Consider the following 21,408-nt stretch of genomic DNA (forward strand, 5'->3'; position numbering starts at 1 on the left):
AAATGGCTTTCTTCTTGCCACTCTTCCATAAAGGCCAGATTTGTGCAGTATACGACTGATTGTTGAGTCTCCCACCTCAGCTGTAGATCTCTGCAGTTCATCCAGAGTGATCATGGGCCTCTTGGCTGCATCTCTGATCAGTCTTCTCCTTGTATGAGCTGAAAGTTTAGAGGGACGGCCGGGTCTTCGTAGATTTGCAGTGGTCTGATACTCCTTCCATTTCAATATTATCGCTTGCACAGTGCTCCTTGGGATGTTTAAAGCTTGGGAAATCTTTTTGTATCCAAATCCGGCTTTAAACTTCTCCACAACAGTATCTCGGACCTGCCTGGCGTGTTCCTTGTTCTTCATGATGCTCTCTGCGCTTTAAACGGACCTCTGAGACGATCACAGAGCAGGTGCATTTATACGGAGACTTGATTTCACACAGGTGGATTCTATTTATCATAATTAGTCATTTAGGTCAACATTGGATCATTCAGAGATCCTCACTGAACTTCTGGGGAGGGTTTGCTGCACTGAAAGTAAAGGGGCTGAATAATTTTGCACGCCCAATTTTTCAGTTTTTTATTTGTTAAAAAGGTTTGAAATATCCAATAAATTTCGTTCCACTTTATGATCGTGTCCCACTTGTTGTTGATTCTTCACAAAAAATTACAGTTTTATATCTAAGCCTGCAATGTGGCAAAAGGTCGAGAAGTTCAAGGGGGCTGAATACTTTCGCAAGGCACTGCATATCAAGGTTATTGAGTAAATCATACCCATGATGAGACTAAAACATATTTTAAAGAAGTAATAAAGATTGTATCATCAAAAATGCAATATTTGTGTTCTCACAATAACCCCTCAGTTATTTTCCACATTGTAATGCTTCCTCATTAAGCAGTGACAAGTGCTGCCTGATACAGCGTTCAGTGATGACTTGGCATCGTGAGAAAGTGAAGATAAGATGAAAACACTGGTGTAAGATTATTCCTCAACTTCTCTTTTAACCCTTGTGTTGTATTTTTATTTCAACTTCAGAGTCCTTGGCTCATTTTCTGTGAAAACATATCAAATTAAAGCTGCAAGCGCGTCGAGGTGTGAGGCGGCCGCGTTCTGGAGCTCTGACAGTGCGCTGCTCATAGGTGTTCATCATCACTTCCTGTGTCCCCTTTGTGGCGCTACATAGCACTTCGCACTACGACTATAACTGAACATGTAGTTGTGTTCGGGGTGGGACAGTTATCAAGCACGTAAAGTTTGGTACAGATGTGAGCATGTACACTGAAGTTACAACAACTTCCTGTGTCATGGGAAATCATCGATTTTGGACGCCACGCCACAGACACGCCGCTTCACAAAAACTCACCGTTTGTACAACTTTTAATTGTCAATGGGAATAAACAAGACAGCAAAAATCTGAAGTCGGTCGGACTAATTCTCTAGCAGGAGTTTGTTAAAGTACGGAGTGTGTAAATCATCCAAAAATGACTATAAAAGTCAAAATGGCCGACCTACTGTTGGGTTTAGGGCATCGCTTCAGGAGGATTTTTGGTGCATCTGGACATGATGCATGTGCCACAGATATTTGGTACATGTAGGTAACACACGCCGCTGGGGCTGCTTCTTTGAAGGTCACTTCCTGTTGCCAGTAGGAGGCGCTATGAATGTCGGCGTGTACGTGTGTCCAGCAGGCTACCCGCGGGGTCTTAAAAGTATTACAAAAATCTATTCATATTCCAGAAATAAGGCCTTAAAAGTCTTAAAGAAATTCAGAAAGCCAGAGATATGGACAAGTTGGCGGTTGAGGTTAGCGAGCCAGTCACACTGTGGCGAGCTAAACTCAACCGCCAACTAAACCCGCTGCAGGTTACTGGTCAGTTAATGTTACAACAGCAACGGAGAGACAGGTGTGAAGACGAGGACGGTGTCTGTGTGTCGGTGTTGCGCCGCTGTTGTAAAGTTATGTGAATGGAGCCCTTATCCCCGCTGCCTTCAAGCCAATACTATAAAACTGTATTTCCAGCAGCCTTAGATGCAAACACAGAATTAATAATCACAGAAGCAACTGGCATATTAAATTACATTATCTTATCTAGCCAAGGTGCAACTAATTGCAACAACTCATAGTGCACAATTTGTTTGTATTTTTGATTTCATCCCTTAAGAGTTCTTAGTGCACAAATATTGTATTCATTTCATAGTTGTCATTTACGCTGTGGACACTGGGGACGTGTCTCCTTCACTTCGTTTAAAGCATTTGTTAAATATGTTCTGAAAATGGCTTGCAACAAGAAATATTAAAAAAACAAATGAAAATACTTTGAGAAAGGTTTATTTGCACAATATGCAATTTAAATATAAAAGAAACAAATGTGCGTTGTTCAAAAACTTTTCTTAAGCCAAAAAAAAAACTGCTGCAGACTGCATTATATTTGAATTGTCATCTGAATCATATATAAATATATAATATAATATATATATAAATAAAGACAATTCTACCATAAATTGGTGCAGAAAATGTCTCCATCTGTGGGTCTCCTCCAACAGAAGGTGGAGGAGCTCAAGGTCTCTAACATCCAGCAGCTCTGTGATGTCGTCATGGAGGAGAGGAAGAGGACTCCAGAGCCAACCTGTGAAGCTCTGCTGAACTCCAGGCCCAGGAGGGTTAAAGCAGCGCTGGAAAATAATGGTGGCCCCACAAAATATTGACACTTTGGGCCCAATGTGGACATTTTCACTTAGGGGTGTCCTCACTTTTGTTGCCAGCAGTTTAGACATTAACGGCTGTGTGATGTGTTATTTTGAGGGGACAGCAGATTTACACTGTTATACAAGCTGTACGCTCACTACTTTATACTGTAGCAAAGAGTCATTTCTTCAGTGTTGAAACATGAAAAGATATAATCAGGTATTTACAGACATGCGAGGGGTGCACTCACTTTTGTGAGATACTGTGCATTTGCAGCACACACACAGTAAACCTTGAACAGAAACATGGACAGACTATGTGATCATGTTACGTCCCAGCTCGCTGGGGGTGGAGGAGGCGTAAGCATAAACCAGATACACTTGGTAAGGTGGAAATGTTATTAAACAAAAGTAAAAACAGAAATTGGGCAGGTGGTGCTGCGTAAACCAAAGAACCAAATATAACAAAAAGAGATCCCTTTTAAACTAACTACAAACAAAAGCAGAACCTAAAACCTCTCTAGCCGTCATTTAACATAACACAGGAAGCGCAGCAGCCCTAAAGCTAGTGAACTAATCCAACAAGTAACTGAGTGTAAGGTGCATCAGTGGTAAGCTGATCATGGCCTCATCAACGCAGCGTAAACAGCTTTTTAATTTTATTGTTTCTTTCCATTTTTGTCCTATCTTTCTAAATTATGTTTCTCAAGCTGCTGTAACATGCAAATATCCCCAGTGCAGGATCAGGAAAGTCTTATTTTATTTTAATCATGTCAGGTTCATAAACAATGTCCATCTTACCATTTCCCCCCTGTTTTAGCTGCACACATTTGCATATTTATATTATATATTTATAATATACCCTTAATATAATATGAAATATTCTAAACAATTCAGGTTTGGGCTGTCAGGTTACTTTTTGAAACTGAATATTTAAAATAAAAAAGTAATATTTTAAAGCTAAAGGACAAAAGGTGTTTGCAGTTACACATTAACAAGGTCACAGTCATGTTTATTTATCAAATACAAGGGTGCTAACACAAAACATCTAGCTTGTATTGTTGTGTTACTTTTGATAGAGATACACTCTTTATAACATAAACATAGTATCTAGGTAGCTACAGATGGTCATGGATGTCAGTTAACCAATAACCAATAAGTCATTATTGACATAAAGGTTACCTCTGGTACATTTTGCTCGAGAAGGTTTTGCATACTGCACGAAGGCCTTCTTTTCCCTGTAGTTTAAACCGAACAGAAATGTTGAAGAGCCTCTAAACTCAGTCAGTGTACCTGTTTATAAATACCAGCTGCAATTTTAAACTGTAAACTGTTTATTATTTTATTTATTCTCTCATTATTGGGCCGTTAGATTCACTTAAAGAAGATCTTGGGTTGTTCCTGAACTGTCCTGTTATCGCTCGGTTTTGGTGCCGTGTAAACTCTGGATATGCTTTATTTGCTTGTGTTCCTAATCCTGCTTTTTGCCTCCTTACTGGTGGCTCTGAAGTTACTCTGAAGCAAATCCAGTATAAAATGAAATTGTTCCGGATCCGCAGCCTAATTAACATTGTCATACAGTAGTTGTAACACGCAAGAGAATAAAGGCACTTTACAAGGTCAGAGTGCAACAATGGCCAAAGCGAGGAAGACGTCACAGCAGTATATCACTGTTAGGTTTACGCACATGTCCTAACTGTTCATAATGGATCACGCTGTCTTCAAGTTTCTGAGTATTCCGTGAGTGAAAATGTTTCTGTGTATGTTTGTGTCTGCGCTCACAGTTCCCTGTTTTTGAGAGATGACAAGTATCTGCATATAAGGGCTGGTGTTTCTGAAGCCACAGACGCTGAGAAGGAAGAAGAGAAAGTAATTCTGCAGCTACAAACTCTCTCACCATCTTCTGACTTCCCCTTCAGCAACACGTCTCTCTCTGAATCAAAGGGTTTCATCGTCTCCGCAATGAAGACGCTGGCTGTGTCTGCGCTTGTTTGTGCCGCGATGGCTCTGACTAGAGCTGCGGGTCAGTTTCATGAACAGAAAGTGTTACAGATGAACGTGTTGTACGATAACAGTCCAGGTCAATAACTGCTGTGTCAAACTTTCTAGCTCTTCCAGAGGCAACACCTGAAAAAGGCCAACCGGGTCAGTGCGCGTTGTTATTATGTAATTTATATTACACTGTGTCATGTTATTAAAATAAACTTATTCAATATGGTGATAAAGTAATAGAGATTTAAACATTACTCACTTTGTTCTCAGCAAAGAGTCACCTGGTCAAGAGGTCACCATCTTGTTCAGGTAGCTGGTCTGAGATCAGCGGTCGCTGTTTCCAGTTCGTTCCAAGAGCCTTGACTTGGGCTCAAGCTGAGGTATGAGATGATCTGGATTTGATGCAGAGTGCTTCTAAGTTGAGCTTGTTCTGTTTGCATCTTCTTTTAGCTTTTATTACTCATGTTTACTGTGTGCTTGTCTGTTTCTTTCCGCTGCAGAGAAACTGTCTGTCCATGGGTGCAAACCTTGCATCTGTCCGAGGAGCTGAGGAGTATCGTAAGATTCAAAGGCTGATAGCAGATAAAACTCACGGGAATCCACGGACGTGGGTCGGAGGCTCTGACGGTGCAGAGGTACAACATTAACTGTTACGAAAGGTCACATTTTTATGGCTGAAGTTCCGTCATTTTAACAATTATAATAATGAAATAATAACAATAATAATTTGACATCAGTCGACGGATAGTGACGTTATGCGTTTGTGCGGCAGCGATGGCACTTTCACATTTCTATTTCCAGCATTATATGTTGAAATTTATATTGTAATAGGCAGTATATTAATATAATAAATATGTAAAATCACACGTTGAGCGTTGTGAAGATTCGATGTTGAGACTGGCAGCCAAACAAGGCACTGAACCTCGACTATTCGTGGTCACACCTACAAGGCCATGAGACGTGACTTCCTCGAACAAGGTCACATGACTTGCTTATAACTCTTACGGCCACTAGAGGACTTTGTAACTTGAACGCAATAAGACCGGTGCTGTTGTTCCTCTTTGCAGAACTTAAAGCAGACTTTGTAATGAGAATCTTTTGTCAAAGCTTTTATGATCTTTATAGAACATGTGTTTGATTCAGTTAATATTGTTGTTTATTAATCTATTAAAGTCTAATTTATGTTTTCTAGGAGGGTGCTTGGTTCTGGAGTGATGGTACACCTTTCACCTTTTCATACTGGTGCAGGGGGGAGCCAAATAATGTTCATAGCCAGCACTGTATGCAAATGAATTATAAAGGTAAATCAAAAAACACATTATTTAGCACGAGAGAGTAATGTACTAGTGGTGATAATAAAGGCTATTCTCACGTGTTTCCGACCATACAGGCCACAAATGCTGGGATGACGTGCAGTGCAACAAACACCTTCCATCTGTCTGTGTAAAGAAAACCAGCTGATTCCTGCGCTGACGCAGAAGCGCGAAGCAGCTGGAAAAATCACAAACACGATGGATGTTTCTTCATGCTGTCAGTCTCATATGTACCACGAGGCCTCTATAGCTCATTTCACGTCTTTATTTTCTCTTCTATCGCTGTAACGCTACTTAAGAAGTGAAGTGAATTAAGAAGATCTGGGTCGTCTGAGGCCTCGTGCCTTCAATACGAGCAGACTGGATGTGTTATGAAAAGGCTGCTTTTAGCACAACCTTATTCTGCAGAGTGAACTTTCTTGTCTTTAACACATTAAAAGGCTCAAGCATTGAAACAAGCTGGTCTGTGAGTTTGTTTAACTTCTTTTGTTTAATTACCTCAACATACATCGAACACTCACCAAACTTTACACAAAATTCAGATGCGGCGAAAATTTTCACCTACGTGTACAAAATTTCTGTGGTACGTGTATCATGTCCAGACGTACAAAAAAGCCTCTTGGAGCGATGCCCAACAGGAAGTCGACCATTTTGGATTTAATGGTCATTTTTGGCGATTTACACGCTTTACTTTAACAAACTCCTCCTGGGGATTTAGTCCGACCAACTTCAAATTTTTGCTGTGCCTTCTAAACCCACTGACGATTAAAAGTTGTACAAACGGTTATTACAAGTCGACCGGTTTGCCCGTGGCGCCCCGAACACATCTACATGTTCAGCAGTAGTTTATTTATACAGACTGTTAGAACAGGTAGCTCAGCTTTTTGTGACAGCATTAAACACGTTACCTTAAAGCAAAAGGAACGTTTGGAACATCGGGGAGGACGAACTTCGTGTCGTGTGAATCATGGTGGAATTAGAGCACAAACCCTCTGACAAAATGTAAATTAATATCATCACATCAGTCCAGATGTTTGATTCTCATATATTTATTGTCAAGAAGAAAAAAAAGTCATTACACAGTTAATTTGAAATAAAACTCAAAAGTCTTCAGAGAACATGTGATCCAGTTAGAAAACACTACATTACCCATAATGCAACACGTACAGTTGTTATCATAAAGATGGACAAAAACGGAGCCAAAATATCAAGAAGGGCCCAACTGCTGTCCTCTCTCAAGGCCCCTGGTTCTGTGAGCCAATGGGGTTTAAGCGTGAGTGAGAGGTTCAATTATACGAAGGAGAATCAAATATGAGGTGAGAAACAAGCGGGTCTGAAGGGTCTGAGGTACCTGAGGAGATAGTTCTGAGGGGTCTGTGGGATCCGAGGGGTCTAAGAGGTCTGAGGGGCCTGAGGGGCCAGGGGGGAGGTCTGATTCCCTAAGCTCTGGCCTTTTTCCCCTCACACGTAATTTTATTGGTTCCTCATTTGTACTAAATAAATAATAACACTGCAGGTGTTTCACCTGATTTGTTATCTCAGTGAGGTTCTTTCTGGTTAAATAAAGGTAAAGAAAAAACAAAAACAAAACGTAAATCTACAATATTTTACATTCCGGTTTTGTGATTTAGTGTTCAGCAGGTACGGCGGCGTCTCACAGGGAGTAGAGCTTCAGCTGCTCCTCCATGTCGCCCTCCGTCACCTCCCCGAGCACCTCCTGGTTCGCCCTTAGCAACAGGAAGATAGCCGCCAGCTGCTCCTGTTGCACCCTGGGAAGTGAATCACAACAGACACTCAGGTGACATCTCCTGACGGTTCATCTGTGGCCCTCAGGAGCACAACAGCAGCAGCATGTGTTCATGAGGTTACTGTACAATAATAACAATTAAAAAGAGACGAGCTTATATGTAGTTTTCAGCGGTTACTAGCGGTGCGGTTTTTGGATTGTAACCAGGTGTGAACGAGCGACTGAGCCGGTGGAGAAGCTGTGTACCTGAGTATCGGTACAACAAGAATAAGTCTAAACTGAACTGACAGGAAAGACTTCTGCAAAGGATTTTCCATGAACATCAGTGGATAAGAAGTTGTGCGCCCTGTGTGCAGTATTGGAGCGTGTTAAGTACACGACTCGTGCAGCAGCACTGAGTGTTTGTCTTTCAAACTGCTGCAGTAAAACTATGACCAGAAAAAGCTCCACAGAGCTCCTGATGAGAGGGCGGCGTGAACACAGATTTTTTGCAGTAATTCTATCCAAACAATGAAAGCACACATAACCTTTCTACAAATATTTAAAATTTAATTCAACACCATTTTTATGATTGGTCAGTAAATATATTTATGTATTTATGTTTTCAGTTTTTTTTCAGCCTGGTGGCAATTCTATAGATGGTTAAGCACAACACCTAGTAGGCACTATATTTTAATATAATATATAATATAATATATTAAATATATCTCTCTTATCTCTTATTAAATTAATGCTGATGTGTCTGACTGTAAACTACAACCTTAAAAACAACTCACACCATAATGTAGGCCTGTGCTTCATTTACATTGTCACAGAACTTATTAACAAATAATAGTATGAAATCCAGAGGAATCAGAAAATTAACACGTTTTATTAAGTCATTAGGCTGCCTCGGTACTTTTGCATCTACTTTCGTTTCAGAGAGGACACGTTTCAACTTGACTCCCTGCCAAGAGACGCGCCACTGATTGGCCCTGAACCTGACGCTATTAATGAAACCAGCAATGGCAGCGAGTATTACCCAATCAGGGGCAGAAAAGGAGAAAAGTATTCACAGAATGCAGCTGGGATGATTTGCACTGGACGCAGCATTAAGGATAAACAGCCATTTAGTTCTCAAATACGGGACGATTCCGTATTTTAAGGGACGGGTGTCAAGCCAATGTAGCGTTAGCTGGCTGCCCTGCCTTACATCACTATGGGCTAGTAAACAAATCGCTCCACATTTGCTTTTTACAGTTACATCCTTTCTTGCAGGCTAAATCAACACTTTGACATCATACTGGCGGGACACAGGAGAGTAACATGGATCGAGTTAGTTGGGAAAGTAATGCGTGAAAGCGATACAACTGCAGTATTTTGCCCTGGATAACGTTAGCAACCGCTCTGCATAAGCTAACGTTTAAGTTCATTTAATAATTTCGATATATATACGTTTAAAAACAATGTTTTTGTTTGTTAATCTGAATATATTTTAGAACATACGCGTGACAACATAAAGTATGTCTAAACAGGTAATTTATTTCATAGCGGAACTAATATTCTTGTGTCACAGTGGGGTTGCTGTAGAGCGATGTGATGAAGATTTATTGAGTGAAGACTCACAAAGCTCGAAGGTTCCTTTTGCTCCCCATGAGTTAACCCTACTTTTTACTCGACTTTTTTTAATTTGGTGATCATTTTGGCTGTTTTAGAGCTTTTTTTGCAGGAACTCTTCTTTTGAATTCCAATATCTTTTACTCTCACATGTCATTTATACTCTTATCTATGCATTTTGCACCCCGTGGACACCTTCGTGGCTAAAACTTTACATGCATAAACAAACTGCTATAAAATCATTATACATCAATATTTTTTTCTGCTTTTTTTCCCCATTATTACATAAAAATACCAAATAAGCAATTATTTTCTGGATTTTAACCCTTTAAATGCCAGTTGAATTATTTGAGAGATTTGCAAAGTACAACCTCTGGACACCTTCGTTGCAAAAAAGGCCTCATAGACTTCTATTCAAACCACACTTTATGATCTCTACATTATAAAATCATGCATTTTGTAAAGTAAGCGTTTCATTTAGAAGAACAGTAGTTATATTTGACATTTTTACAGTTTTCTACCAGATTCTACCTTTTCCCATTGTAAGTCATCCATTATAAACCATCACGTTCTCACTCCCGACTCACATATTGACGCTTGGTCAAGACCCTTTGGGCCTTTTAATGACCTCGGTACCCCTGGATATCATTTATTGACGTTTAGGGCTCCGCGGTCAAGTTAGCAACGCTTAGCAACAAGAAATATGCAACCTGGTAAAGTTACAGTCACTGTCACAGTTCTGGCCCTGTGATTTATTGAAAAACTACATATAGGCCCTTTAATATTTGAGAATAAAATTATAATTTTTAAGAAAAAGATGTAATATTACTGTGACGCACACAAAATATATGGTCACCTTTAATCTTTGGTTTAATTTAACAATATCTTTTGTTTTGTAACACTGTGTATAAATTTGATGTTGAGTAACTAAAGTTTAGCATTACGAATATGTACTCCTCTCAGACAGTAGGGGCCAGCAGAGCGCTTTCCTGCTGCCGGTTGGCCGCTGTTTTGATGACGTAGCTGTCGTAATCATGCCATTCTGGTAAGACCGCCAAAACCAACGGCAGCAAGTTTCCAGTGTTGTTCTCCTGTTTTACAGGTCTGTGAGTTACACAAAAGCACAAAAATGATAAGTGAATCATTATCTCTTGTGTTTAAGTTGTTTTTCGTATTGACTGTGTTATTTGATTATAAGTTACTTTCACTCTGCTCTGTGGACGCCCGTTAAGAATGAAAACAAGCACTCCCGCTCTTTAGTCAATGTAAATGTCCACCGTTAATGTTTCCAGCTCCTGGGCATTTTCTTAGTTTTATATTCAAAGTGTTTTAATAGTATCTTGTTTATAAAAATAGGTTTTGTGTTGGTTAAAGGACGTCCATATTTATTAAATGTCATTATCTTGCCTGGAACGTTGTAAACCGCTGGTAATTTGAGGAAAGCAATGTCTTTGTCAGTTAGTACAGAGCTATTGTAATAAAGTTTATTTAGCCTGTTAATATAAAATAAAAAAGGTTTACATTCCCTGATAATATAGGAAAGGTTTATTTTCCCACTGTTATGTGAGAGGTTCACATTCCCTTCCAATGGGTCGAACAAGGTACGATGAGTAGGTGGATTATTTATCATATTCGTATATGAAACTGTGTTTTTTTGATAGATACATGTTGTTAACTTATTGTAATTTAGTAACTTAGTTGGAAAATGAGTGACGTGAAAAAAAGACTTTATTGATCGACTTAAATAAATTCTGGTAAGACCGTCAAGACCAACGGCAGCAAGTTTCCAGTGTTGTTCATTTCTCCTGTTTTACAGGTTTTATAATCTGTCCACACACCCTGGGGCCCGGGGCCCGGGGCCCGGGGCCCGTAACATTACCAATAAAAAGCACATTATGAGAATCAAGCCACAATGAAGACAAAGTTGCTTTGAGAACAAAATTCTGTCTCCAATTACCTCGAGCTCGTTACTCCAAACTCTCCACTGCAAACACCAAACAGCACAAATTTACCGCAGGCATCAGCGCAGGATAAACAGCCTTTTTTGTGATAGAAATCTGAATCTGCAACGTAACTGCAGCTGTCAGATAAATATAGTGCAGTAAAAAGTGAAAACTGCTTTCTTAAGATCAGTACTTGAGTAAAATTCTTCTTCTTTGTTAATTGTGTCTGTTCTTATTTTAGTATTATTACCTGTTTGTGAATTGTTTTTGCCTGTAACAGGCTGCCGCCCCGTTTGTGAATGTTGCTGTCTGTTTGTCTGGTTAAATAAATGCTAATTAAAAAATAAAAGAGTTTCAGGTCCAGACAGAACAACAGATGTTTTTAAACTCTCAGTTTCTGCACGCAGTGTGTTTGACGTTAAAGATCAGGATTACAGTAAACGTCAGTCTGGACATTGTGCTGAACATGAAGGATGTTTTGTTGAGTTTGCATCAAATTAAAACAGGAGCAGATCAGAGAAACAGAGAGGACTCTCACTGAAATAGGATCAAATATTAAACACAATAAAGACTTTAAGAAAAGATAGAGGTGAGGATTAAACCTTTAAACTGAAGGTTGTTCATAAAGAGATCATCAGTGGTGGCATCTTTTTACAGATATTTGAAGGACTGTTACTTTCCTTTAATGAGGAAGCTGTCAAACAACTGAAATTCACCAGCGCTTTATAGGTTTTTAATGATTTAGTCCTCTATTTGTTTGTATTTGTAAGAAGCAGATTTGGAAAAACTGGCGTGATAACATGTGAAATGTTGCACCTATGACGTGTCTGAATTTACAGAAGCCTCGTCGACTTCTTGCTGAAACAAAACACAACGAACAAGCTGCATCCGGTTTCACACATTTATTGCATCTTTAACATTTAAACCAAAACAGAAAAACTACGACTGGAAGCTGAAGCCGGGAAGTCGTTGAGACAGAAAGCGGCCTTTAGGTTACTGTTTTAGCTCGCAAACTAAACTAAACTTCATTTGGATTTTTTTTTAATCACAGTTTAATAGTTTTAAAAGCATATTAACAAAAAACATCCCACCAACTGACAACTCTTCCTTTTTTAGAGGCTCCACCCCTGAAATGTCTCCCTTCGCTTTAAAACACAAACAAGCAGACCGGAAAAAACACGAGTTTCCTGAAGGCACTTTGGTGTAAAGACGTTTGCTATTCACAAGCAGCTCCGATCCCTCCCTGCCTACACTACAGACGGACAGGAGTTTAACTTCCTACAAACTGGGTAGTTGAGAAGCAGCTGATTTTGTCGCTCGCCGTCGTCACAGATCAGCTGGAAGAAAATGAAAAGAGAACTACAGAAGCTGAGGGGTGTTTGGAGTCTTCTGTGGATCCTTCAGCCGCTGTGAGAAAAGAGACAGGGAGTCAGGTGTTGGGATCACCGGGCTAAGAAATCTAAAACATGCATTTTAACTGTGCACACATTAAATCACACCGGACACAATCTGCATTTCATGTTTTAGACATTTTAATTAAGTGTTTGATCCCGTGTGGCGTTTAATTTATTGGCTTTGTTGTTAAATGTTCATTTCCATGTCAGCTCAGACGTGAAATGATGAGAAAGAACAAAGACGCTCCTCGTCCCCGTATATATAAACACCTAAAGTAGAAAGTCTGGTCTTTTAGTTATAAAAGTTTTAAAGTGATTTTGGTTACTGCAGTGGTGAAAAGTACATTTACTCTAAGTATTTGATTTAACTGTCTTATGCTACACCGACACGTCCTCGTACCTAAACCACAAAACAGGCCGATTTTCACGTTTCCTAAAAGGACACATAGGGTAACATGGGGTAAGATTTGTCTCAACATTTCTTCTGGCTGCAGCTCCTCTCACTGAACTGTGTGAAATTTTTATATTTACATTGTGGGGAGCCTTAAGATTACTTATGCAATTGTTCAGAGAGAAAGATTCCCCCCCCCCGGTCGCTGTGCCCCTTTATGGTTGATCGTTTGTAAGTTAGATGTCATTTAGACTCTGGAGAGACCCGTCAGCCAACCAGCAGCTTCACTATCACAGAGTCTGAGGTTAGAAGCTCACATCAGCTCAGATTTGCAGCCAACTAGCTGACATGCGCATATTTGACCTCAGACTTTCTGCTAATGAAGCTCCAGCAGCCTCACTGTTTAAAAGTCTGAGAAATAAATGATAGGCACGCTAATAACATAAGACAACAAGGGTCTATATTCCTCTTGCTTTAACCAGCTACTTGTAGTTTATTGCATCTGTAATTTGCACCTATTAAAGTGATTTCACACCATTAAAGAAGGGGGGGGGGCATCTTACCTCACGCGGAAAATGCATTTTCCCTAAATGCATTTCATTAAATACAAATTAATATGTCAACTGGAGGTATTTATTTTACTTTATAATATGTTACCCTAAGCTGGACCATCTCTAAGATACAAAAAAACCTATAAAATATTATTTTATGAGCCAGCAAATAGACATTGACCTTAGGGGGGTGTCTTACCCTTAGCTACCCTATGTGTCCGATGGAAAGTACACCAACATAAATAACGGTTTATTACGAAATTACAAATATGAGCGTTTACTGTACCAGTCCAGCGAGAGACACTTGTGGTAGTTTGGTTAGAACGAGGTGGTGGTTTGTGTTGAAACAGGTAAATCATCTACAAAACGTTATTCTTCCACACGGGACTCCAACCTCGGTCCCCTGAGTGAAAGTCCTGACTTTACTTGACTCATCACTTCTTTTCTCACATAATGGACGCATGGTCAAGGGCCCTTGGCGTCAGCTTGTAACGCACCGGGGAGCCCTGCAGTGTTTATTTTTTAACGCTAACGGTTGGTGCAGGATATTTAACAGAAGGAGGTGGTTGGGGTGGAAAGGAAGCCGGGAAACATTGAATGTTTTTATTTAAGTTACTAGACTTACGTGATTTAAGTCATGTAAGTAAAGTTTTTTAAGCCAAAACATGATCTTTTTCTAAACCTAACCAAATGGCTGTATGTTTTTTTGTTAATTTGACCGTGTCCAAGCCCAAATATGGGACTTAACAAGCTGCAGCATGATCGACCTGCACGGCCGCTTCCCTGCGGAGGATTTTACAGATTACAGCTGTTCATCCCCTTCCTGTCCAGTGAAAACCCCGTATCTCCAGGTGTTGGTGATAACCTGCAGGATGAAGAGTTCCTGTACGTGCTGAGAAAATCTTCCATCAGTTGAATGAACTCTTTAAACACTCCTTGGATCAGCTGGAAAAATGCATCGTCACAAAGCTGCAAACAGGACTGTTTAGGGATACGAGGTTCTCACAGGACAGCCACGCCACAAACACATGATGATCTTATAGACCATGATGCATTGCTGCAGAATAAACTAGCCAACAGGATATAAAGGAGTTAAAACATCTGCAGCAGTGAAATGAAACACATGAATGCAGCAGGAATATTAATCCAGAAACATCAGATATAACAGAGAAACATTTTACTGCAACATGAGTACTTTTACTTCAGTAAGGTTTTGAATGCAGGATCTTTACTTGTAGTTGAATACTTTTACTGCAGTACAATATCTGAGTACTTCTTCACCTGTAGATTTAAAAAGAACCACTTTAAGTTTCTATACTCGTCTTTTTTTTACTGAACAGCAACTTGTAGTGACGTTTGAAGCTAAATAATAAATTGATTTAAATTAGATTTCACTAATTAGTCTGCAGGAAATCTAAAATATTAGCGCTTCACTCCAACTCCTGGAAAACAGGGGGAACGATAGTGTGTTTGTGTGAATCTCATCAGTGCACAGCTGAGCTGACGGAGCTCCTCCAAACCAGTTTACCATTTAAAGGTTCAGATCTGAGAGGCGGCACTCACCGTTAGCTGGGGTGTTAGCAGGTAGCATGCGGGGTGGGGGTGGGGGGGTGGGTGAGGGGGGGTTTAGCAGGTGAGCAGCACAGCTGGACAAGAAGCTGACAGATGTGACCCAGGCTGGGATAAATACACGAGGCAAAAGGAAGCGAGCGCTCGGCCCTCAGTGACCCAGAACCAGACGGCGGAGGCTGAAAGATGTGAGCTGAGGGAAACACCTGGACACCTGTTGAGTGCTGATCCTGAAACATCTGTATGATTATTTTATTCTACTACAGCTGCAACCATTAGTCATGACATTTTACTTTGATGATACTCCTAAAAACCACATTATCTGTACCGGACACTAGTTTCAACCCTGTATATCTTTATGTGTAAGGAAACATAAGTGTCAAAAATGGCTGTAACTATTATTAATTTATTTATTATTGTGTTATTTAATCATTTTGATTTGATTGCATTTTCTTGCAGAATGTTTCTTTTTTTTACAGTCAACACAATGATTTAATGCAAGTTTATATTTTGAAAACTCAAATAGCTTAAAAACAAAAACTTGTCAGAGCTCCTTTAGAGGACAGTAACTAAATGAAGCAGTCATGTCTTTCAGTGCGCGTGTAGTGACTGTATTTGTCCTGCAGAGGGCGCTCACATGCAACAAGAAGGCTTCCTGGACTTAAAGACAGCAGAGAAGAAGCAACTATTACCTAAAGCTAAAAATAACAAATATAAGAAGAAACTGTCCTTAAACATAAAACACTTCAAACTGCTTGATAAGAAAAGTTTTATCTTGTCTCTGAGTAAAATCTTTGCTGTTCAGTTCGTGAGTTTTATTTTGAAAAGGGCTGCGAAACTAAAATTACACTTATCAAACAAGTTGTTTTCCTTCAACCCTGAAGAGGAGAAGTTTAGTTTAGAGAACAGCCTGATTGAAGAATGTCAGAACGTGCGATGAACAGAGTCTCAGACGGTACGAGGCTGACGTGAAGTTCAGCAGCTGGTTCCTAAAATCTGAGCTGCACCGATGGAAAAGTCCCCACCCAACACAACAATCTGGTAAAAATAGGCACCAGTTTCAGCTCTGCTGTAAACCTACTAACACCACACTGTAAAAAAACTCAAGGATAATCAGGACAATATAAAGTATTAAAGCAGTAAAATGTCCCTGTAGTACTATTATATATTCTCTCATCAGATTATTATTCCTCATCCTTCATGTACAGCTGGATGTTACTGCTGAACCATTTTCTGATACTTTACTTTTAGTTGACGACAAATCAGAGGGAAATCTGCACTTTTTTATCTCTTATTAATTCAAAATATAATCAGCTAATAAATTATAATAAATTAAAGTCTTATCATGGATTCAGCTGCTCAGCAGGAGTTTTAGCTTGACCAGCTGTTATAATGCATCAATATTATAATCCAGTAATGCAATAATGAGTACTGCAGTACTGCCGGACTGTACTGTAACATACTGCAGTACTGCCGGACTGGACTGTAACATACTGCAGTACTGCCGGACTGGACTGTAACATACTGCAGTACTGCCGGACTGGACTGTAACATACTGCAGTACTGCTGGACTGTACTGTAACATACTGCAGTAGTGCTGGACTGGACCATACTGCAGTACTGCTGGACTGGACCATACTGCAGTACTGCCGGACTGGACTGTAACATACTGCAGTACTGCCGGACTGGACTGTAACATACTGCAGTACTGCCGGACTGGACTGTAACATACTGCAGTACTGCTGGACTGTACTGTAACATACTGCAGTAGTGCTGGACTGGACCATACTGCAGTACTGCTGGACTGGACCATACTGCAGTACTGCCGGACTGGACTGTAACATACTGCAGTACTGCCGGACTGGACTGTAACATACTGCAGTACTGCCGGACTGGACTGTAACATACTGCAGTACTGCTGGACTGTACTGTAACATACTGCAGTAGTGCTGGACTGGACCATACTGCAGTACTGCTGGACTGGACCATACTGCAGTACTGCCGGACTGGACTGTAACATACTGCAGTACTGCCGGACTGGACTGTAACATACTGCAGTACTGCCGGACTGGACTGTAACATACTGCAGTACTGCTGGACTGTACTGTAACATACTGCAGTAGTGCTGGACTGGACCATACTGCAGTACTGCTGGACTGGACCATACTGCAGTACTGCCGGACTGGACTGTAACATACTGCAGTACTGCCGGACTGGACTGTAACATACTGCAGTACTGCCGGACTGGACTGTAACATACTGCAGTAGTGCTGGACTGTACTGTAACATACTGCAGTAGTGCTGGAGTGTACTGTAACATACTGCAGTAGTGCTGGACTGGACCATACTGCAGTAGTGCTGGACTGGACCATACTGCAGTAGTGCTGGACTGGACCATACTGCAGTACTGCTGGACTGGACCATACTGCAGTACTGCTGGACTGGACCATACTGCAGTACTGCTGGAGTGTACTGTAACATACTGCAGTACTGCCGGAGTGTACTGTAACATACTGCAGTACTGCCGGACTGGACCATAACATACTGCAGTACTGCCGGACTGGACCATACTGCAGTACTGCTGGAGTGTACTGTAACACACTGCAGTACTGCTGGAGTGTACTGTAACACACTGCAGTACTGCTGGAGTGTACTGTAACACACTGCAGTACTGCTGGAGTGTACTGTAACATACTGCAGTACTGCTGGAGTGTACTGTAACACACTGCAGTACTGCTGGAGTGTACTGTAACACACTGCAGTACTGCTGGAGTGTACTGTAACACACTGCAGTACTGCTGGAGTGTACTGTAACATACTGCAGTACTGCTGGAGTGTACTGTAATATACTGCAGTACTGCTGGAGTGTACTGTAACATACTGCAGTACTGCTGGACTGTAACATACTGCAGTACTGCTGGAGTGTAATATACTGCAGTACTGCTGGAGTGTACTGTAACATACTGCAGTACTGCTGGACTGGACCATACTGCAGTACTGCTGGAGTGTACTGTAACATACTGCAGTACTGCTGGACTGTAATATACTGCAGTACTGCTGGACTGTACTGTAATATACTGCAGTACTGCTGGACTGTACTGTAAAATACTGCAGTACTGCTGGAGTGTACTGTAACATACTGCAGTACTGCTGGACTGTACTGTAATATACTGCAGTACTGCTGGACTGTACTGTAATATACTGCAGTACTGCTGGACTGTAACATACTGCAGTACTGCTGGACTGTAACATACTGCAGTACTGCTGGACTGTACTGTAATATACTGCAGTACTGCTGGAGTGTACTGTAATATACTGCAGTACTGCTGGAGTGTACTGTAACATACTGCAGTACTGCTGGACTGTACTGTAAAATACTGCAGTACTGCTGGACTGTACTGTAAAATACTGCAGTACTGCTGGACTGTACTGTAACATACTGCAGTACTGCTGGACTGTAACATACTGCAGTACTGCTGGACTGTACTGTAATATACTGCAGTACTGCTGGAGTGTACTGTAACATACTGCAGTACTGCTGGACTGTAACATACTGCAGTACTGCTGGACTGTACTGTAATATACTGCAGTACTGCTGGAGTGTAACATACTGCAGTACTGCTGGACTGTACTGTAACATACTGCAGTACTGCTGGACTGTAACATACTGCAGTACTGCTGGAGTGTACTGTAATATACTGCAGTACTGCTGGAGTGTACTGTAATATACTGCAGTACTGCTGGAGTGTACTGTAACATACTGCAGTACTGCTGGAGTGTACTGTAATATACTGCAGTACTGCTGGAGTGTACTGTAACATACTGCAGTACTGCTGGACTGTAACATACTGCAGTACTGCTGGAGTGTAATATACTGCAGTACTGCTGGAGTGTACCATCAAAGGTTGATTGAGGAGGATTAATGGAGGTCAGTGAAGGCATCACAGGGAGAGACGGATTATTTATTCATGCATATTAAACATCTACTGGTGAATCTTCCGGTGCCAATAGTCCCAATCATCAATGAGGATTGATCCAGGAAATGCTGCCTGGAGCGTTTGTTGCCAAACCACTTGATTAAAGAGAAATACTGGTTTAATAGAACACAGTAAAAAGATTAGTACTAGCAGAAGATGTAAAAAGAATAAGGAACATTTAGGGAAACAGAGTTAGGCCATCTCATCGTTACAGGTTCCTTTATTGGACATACAGGTAGTGGAAAGTTGACAGGAAGTGAAGGGGAATATAATCAATAAAGGTCCCTGGACGAGATCGAACCCGGTGTGCTGTGGCTTACGGTCTTCAGCCCTACACCACGGGTGTGCACTGAAAATATTGTTTTAATGAATAATGAACATTTTAAGTCTTAAAACATAAACCCAAAAATGGGGAAATCATATGCCATTAATCAAATGGGTGTAGTTAGCCTAGCTTAGCATAAAGACTAAACATCCAACACATTACTTCCCTTACAACCACAAAATATTTTTTTTTATAATAATGAGCTTTGGAGGTGTTCATAGGTGTATTTTTTTTGTTTACTTTTGACAGAGCCATGCTAGCTGTTTCCACCCGTTTACAGTGTTTATGCTAAGCTAGGCTAACCACATCTTCACTCTTAACCTGACATGACATTAATATCCATCTGAACGTTGAACCATTCCTTGAACTATGCACTGTTAATTTCTGTTGTTGTTTAATGATGAAATTGTTGATGTGGATGAATTTTATTTATTCTGTTCACGATGTACATACAAAAAAAAACTCTAAAGAGAAAGCACTGTCTCTGCATCCAGTCCTGCTATTTACATTCACCAATTTAAGTTACTAGTTCATCAATACACAGTATCTCACAAAGTGAGTGCACCCCTCACATGTCTGTAAATATCTTTTCATGTGACGACACTGAAGAAATGACTCTTTGCTATAATGTAAAGTAGTGAGCGTGCAGCTTGTACAACAGTGTAAATTTGCTGTCCCCTCAAAATAACACATCACACAGCCGTTAATGTCTAAACCACTGGAAACAAAAGTGAGTGCACCCCTCACATGTCTGTAAATACCCGATTATATCTTTTCATGTGACGACACTGAAGAAATGACTCTTTGCTATAATGTAAAGTAGTGAGTTTACAGCTTGTACAACAGTGTAAATTTGCTGTCCCCTCAAAATAACACATCACACAGCCGTTAATGTCTAAACCGCTGGCAACAAAAGTGAGTACACCCCTAAGTGAAAATGTCTAAGATGATTCTAGTGGTTATTGAAAATAAGTCGATCCGAACTGGTGAGGTGTTGGGGGTGGATGTAGGGAGATGATTGGGGGTTCTTTGGTGTTACTGGGAGGTTATTGAACAGAAATATCACCTTACCATGTCCTTCCTAACACACTGTGTGTCTGCTGAGGTGGATTATAGAGAGGTAAAATCAGACGTAAGCTCTATCCTGAAAAGATAAAGGTGGAGGCAGTCAGACACTCACACAACATGTGTTCGTGCCAAATGTTTTCAAATTATAATCCACAAAAACTGAACGTCATGCTCGGATACTCCAGCAAACCTGGAATCAGGAGGAGAAACAAGAAGTGGGTAAACCAAAGGTGAGGGAAGGGCTGGGTATCGATGTTTAGATACGATGATGTTGATTTCAATTTCTGCAAAATATTATTTAAATTGCATCTACAAATAAAAAAAGTGTGTAAACCACGGAGCCCCAAAAGTCCTGTTATTTTTAACTTTGTGTGCACAAGATGTTAAATTAGTGTGCACAAGATAAAAGATCTGTATCTCACAAGATACACATATCACACATATCAGGAGTATAAGTTATTATCTTGTGTTGTGTTTTGGGATTTTAGGGGGCTCCGTACTATACAGAATATTGTATGACTTTGACCAGGAAATATCTGACGATAGAACAAGTAAACAAGATCACAACAGAAACTTGACCATGTTTATCTTCGGTAGTTCAAGCTTTACATTTTACAAGCCGTGAGTGATTTGATGTGTTAATGTCACTCGAAGCTGTGAACACTCTTTGGTCAGTACACAGAAAGTACTGAGGTCCGATACCCAGCCTTGGTTACGGGCGAGGCTGCAGCTGGACTGAATAAAAACCTGGAGCTGAGGAGGATAACATCACACTGACTGTGGGCACGGGCATCATTCACATGAGCTGAGAACTGAGTTTACAGAAGCTTAGTAAGGGGAGATGGAATGAGGAACTTGGACTGGGTTCA

The 21,408-nt window shown here is 40.6% G+C and overlaps 2 protein-coding genes across 4 annotated transcripts in view; one reads left to right on the top strand and one right to left on the bottom strand.

Annotated features, from left to right (window-relative positions):
* The first annotated feature begins 852 nt into the window (after window positions 1–852).
* Window positions 853–6,362, top strand: LOC123962116 (type-2 ice-structuring protein-like). Its single transcript, XM_046038040.1, has 7 exons — window positions 853–963; window positions 4,458–4,696; window positions 4,783–4,818; window positions 4,936–5,045; window positions 5,166–5,300; window positions 5,858–5,966; window positions 6,056–6,362. Exons 1-7 carry the CDS (start codon window positions 950–952, stop codon window positions 6,124–6,126), a joined length of 714 nt encoding a protein of 237 aa, XP_045893996.1. The 5' UTR covers window positions 853–949; the 3' UTR covers window positions 6,127–6,362.
* Window positions 6,363–7,011: 649 nt separating this feature from the next.
* Window positions 7,012–21,408, bottom strand: part of si:ch73-366l1.5 (FILIA-N KH-like domain-containing protein) — a 44,258-nt gene continuing 29,861 nt past the window's right edge. For 2 of the 3 annotated variants that reach the window (XM_046037903.1, XM_046037910.1), the window contains one exon: window positions 12,152–12,671. Coding sequence is in view for 2 of the 3 variants with exons in the window: in XM_046037910.1 (XP_045893866.1) it covers window positions 12,665–12,671 (7 nt within the window). In the remaining variant the exon portion in view is untranslated. Of the gene's footprint in view, window positions 7,748–12,151; window positions 12,672–21,408 lie in introns of those variants that run through there. The other variant, XM_046037894.1, reaches the window with a different exon arrangement.

The sequence above is a fragment of the Micropterus dolomieu genome, linkage group LG02, assembly GCF_021292245.1.
Source record: "Micropterus dolomieu isolate WLL.071019.BEF.003 ecotype Adirondacks linkage group LG02, ASM2129224v1, whole genome shotgun sequence".
Lineage (NCBI taxonomy): Eukaryota > Metazoa > Chordata > Actinopteri > Centrarchiformes > Centrarchidae > Micropterus > Micropterus dolomieu.

Excerpts from the sequence above, each read along its gene's own strand:
- LOC123962116 (XM_046038040.1), top strand. Across the intron at positions 5,301-5,857 it reads GAGGCTCTGACGGTGCAGAG|GAGGGTGCTTGGTTCTGGAG; the intron begins GTACAACATTAA and ends TATGTTTTCTAG. Across the intron at positions 5,967-6,055 it reads TATGCAAATGAATTATAAAG|GCCACAAATGCTGGGATGAC; the intron begins GTAAATCAAAAA and ends CCGACCATACAG.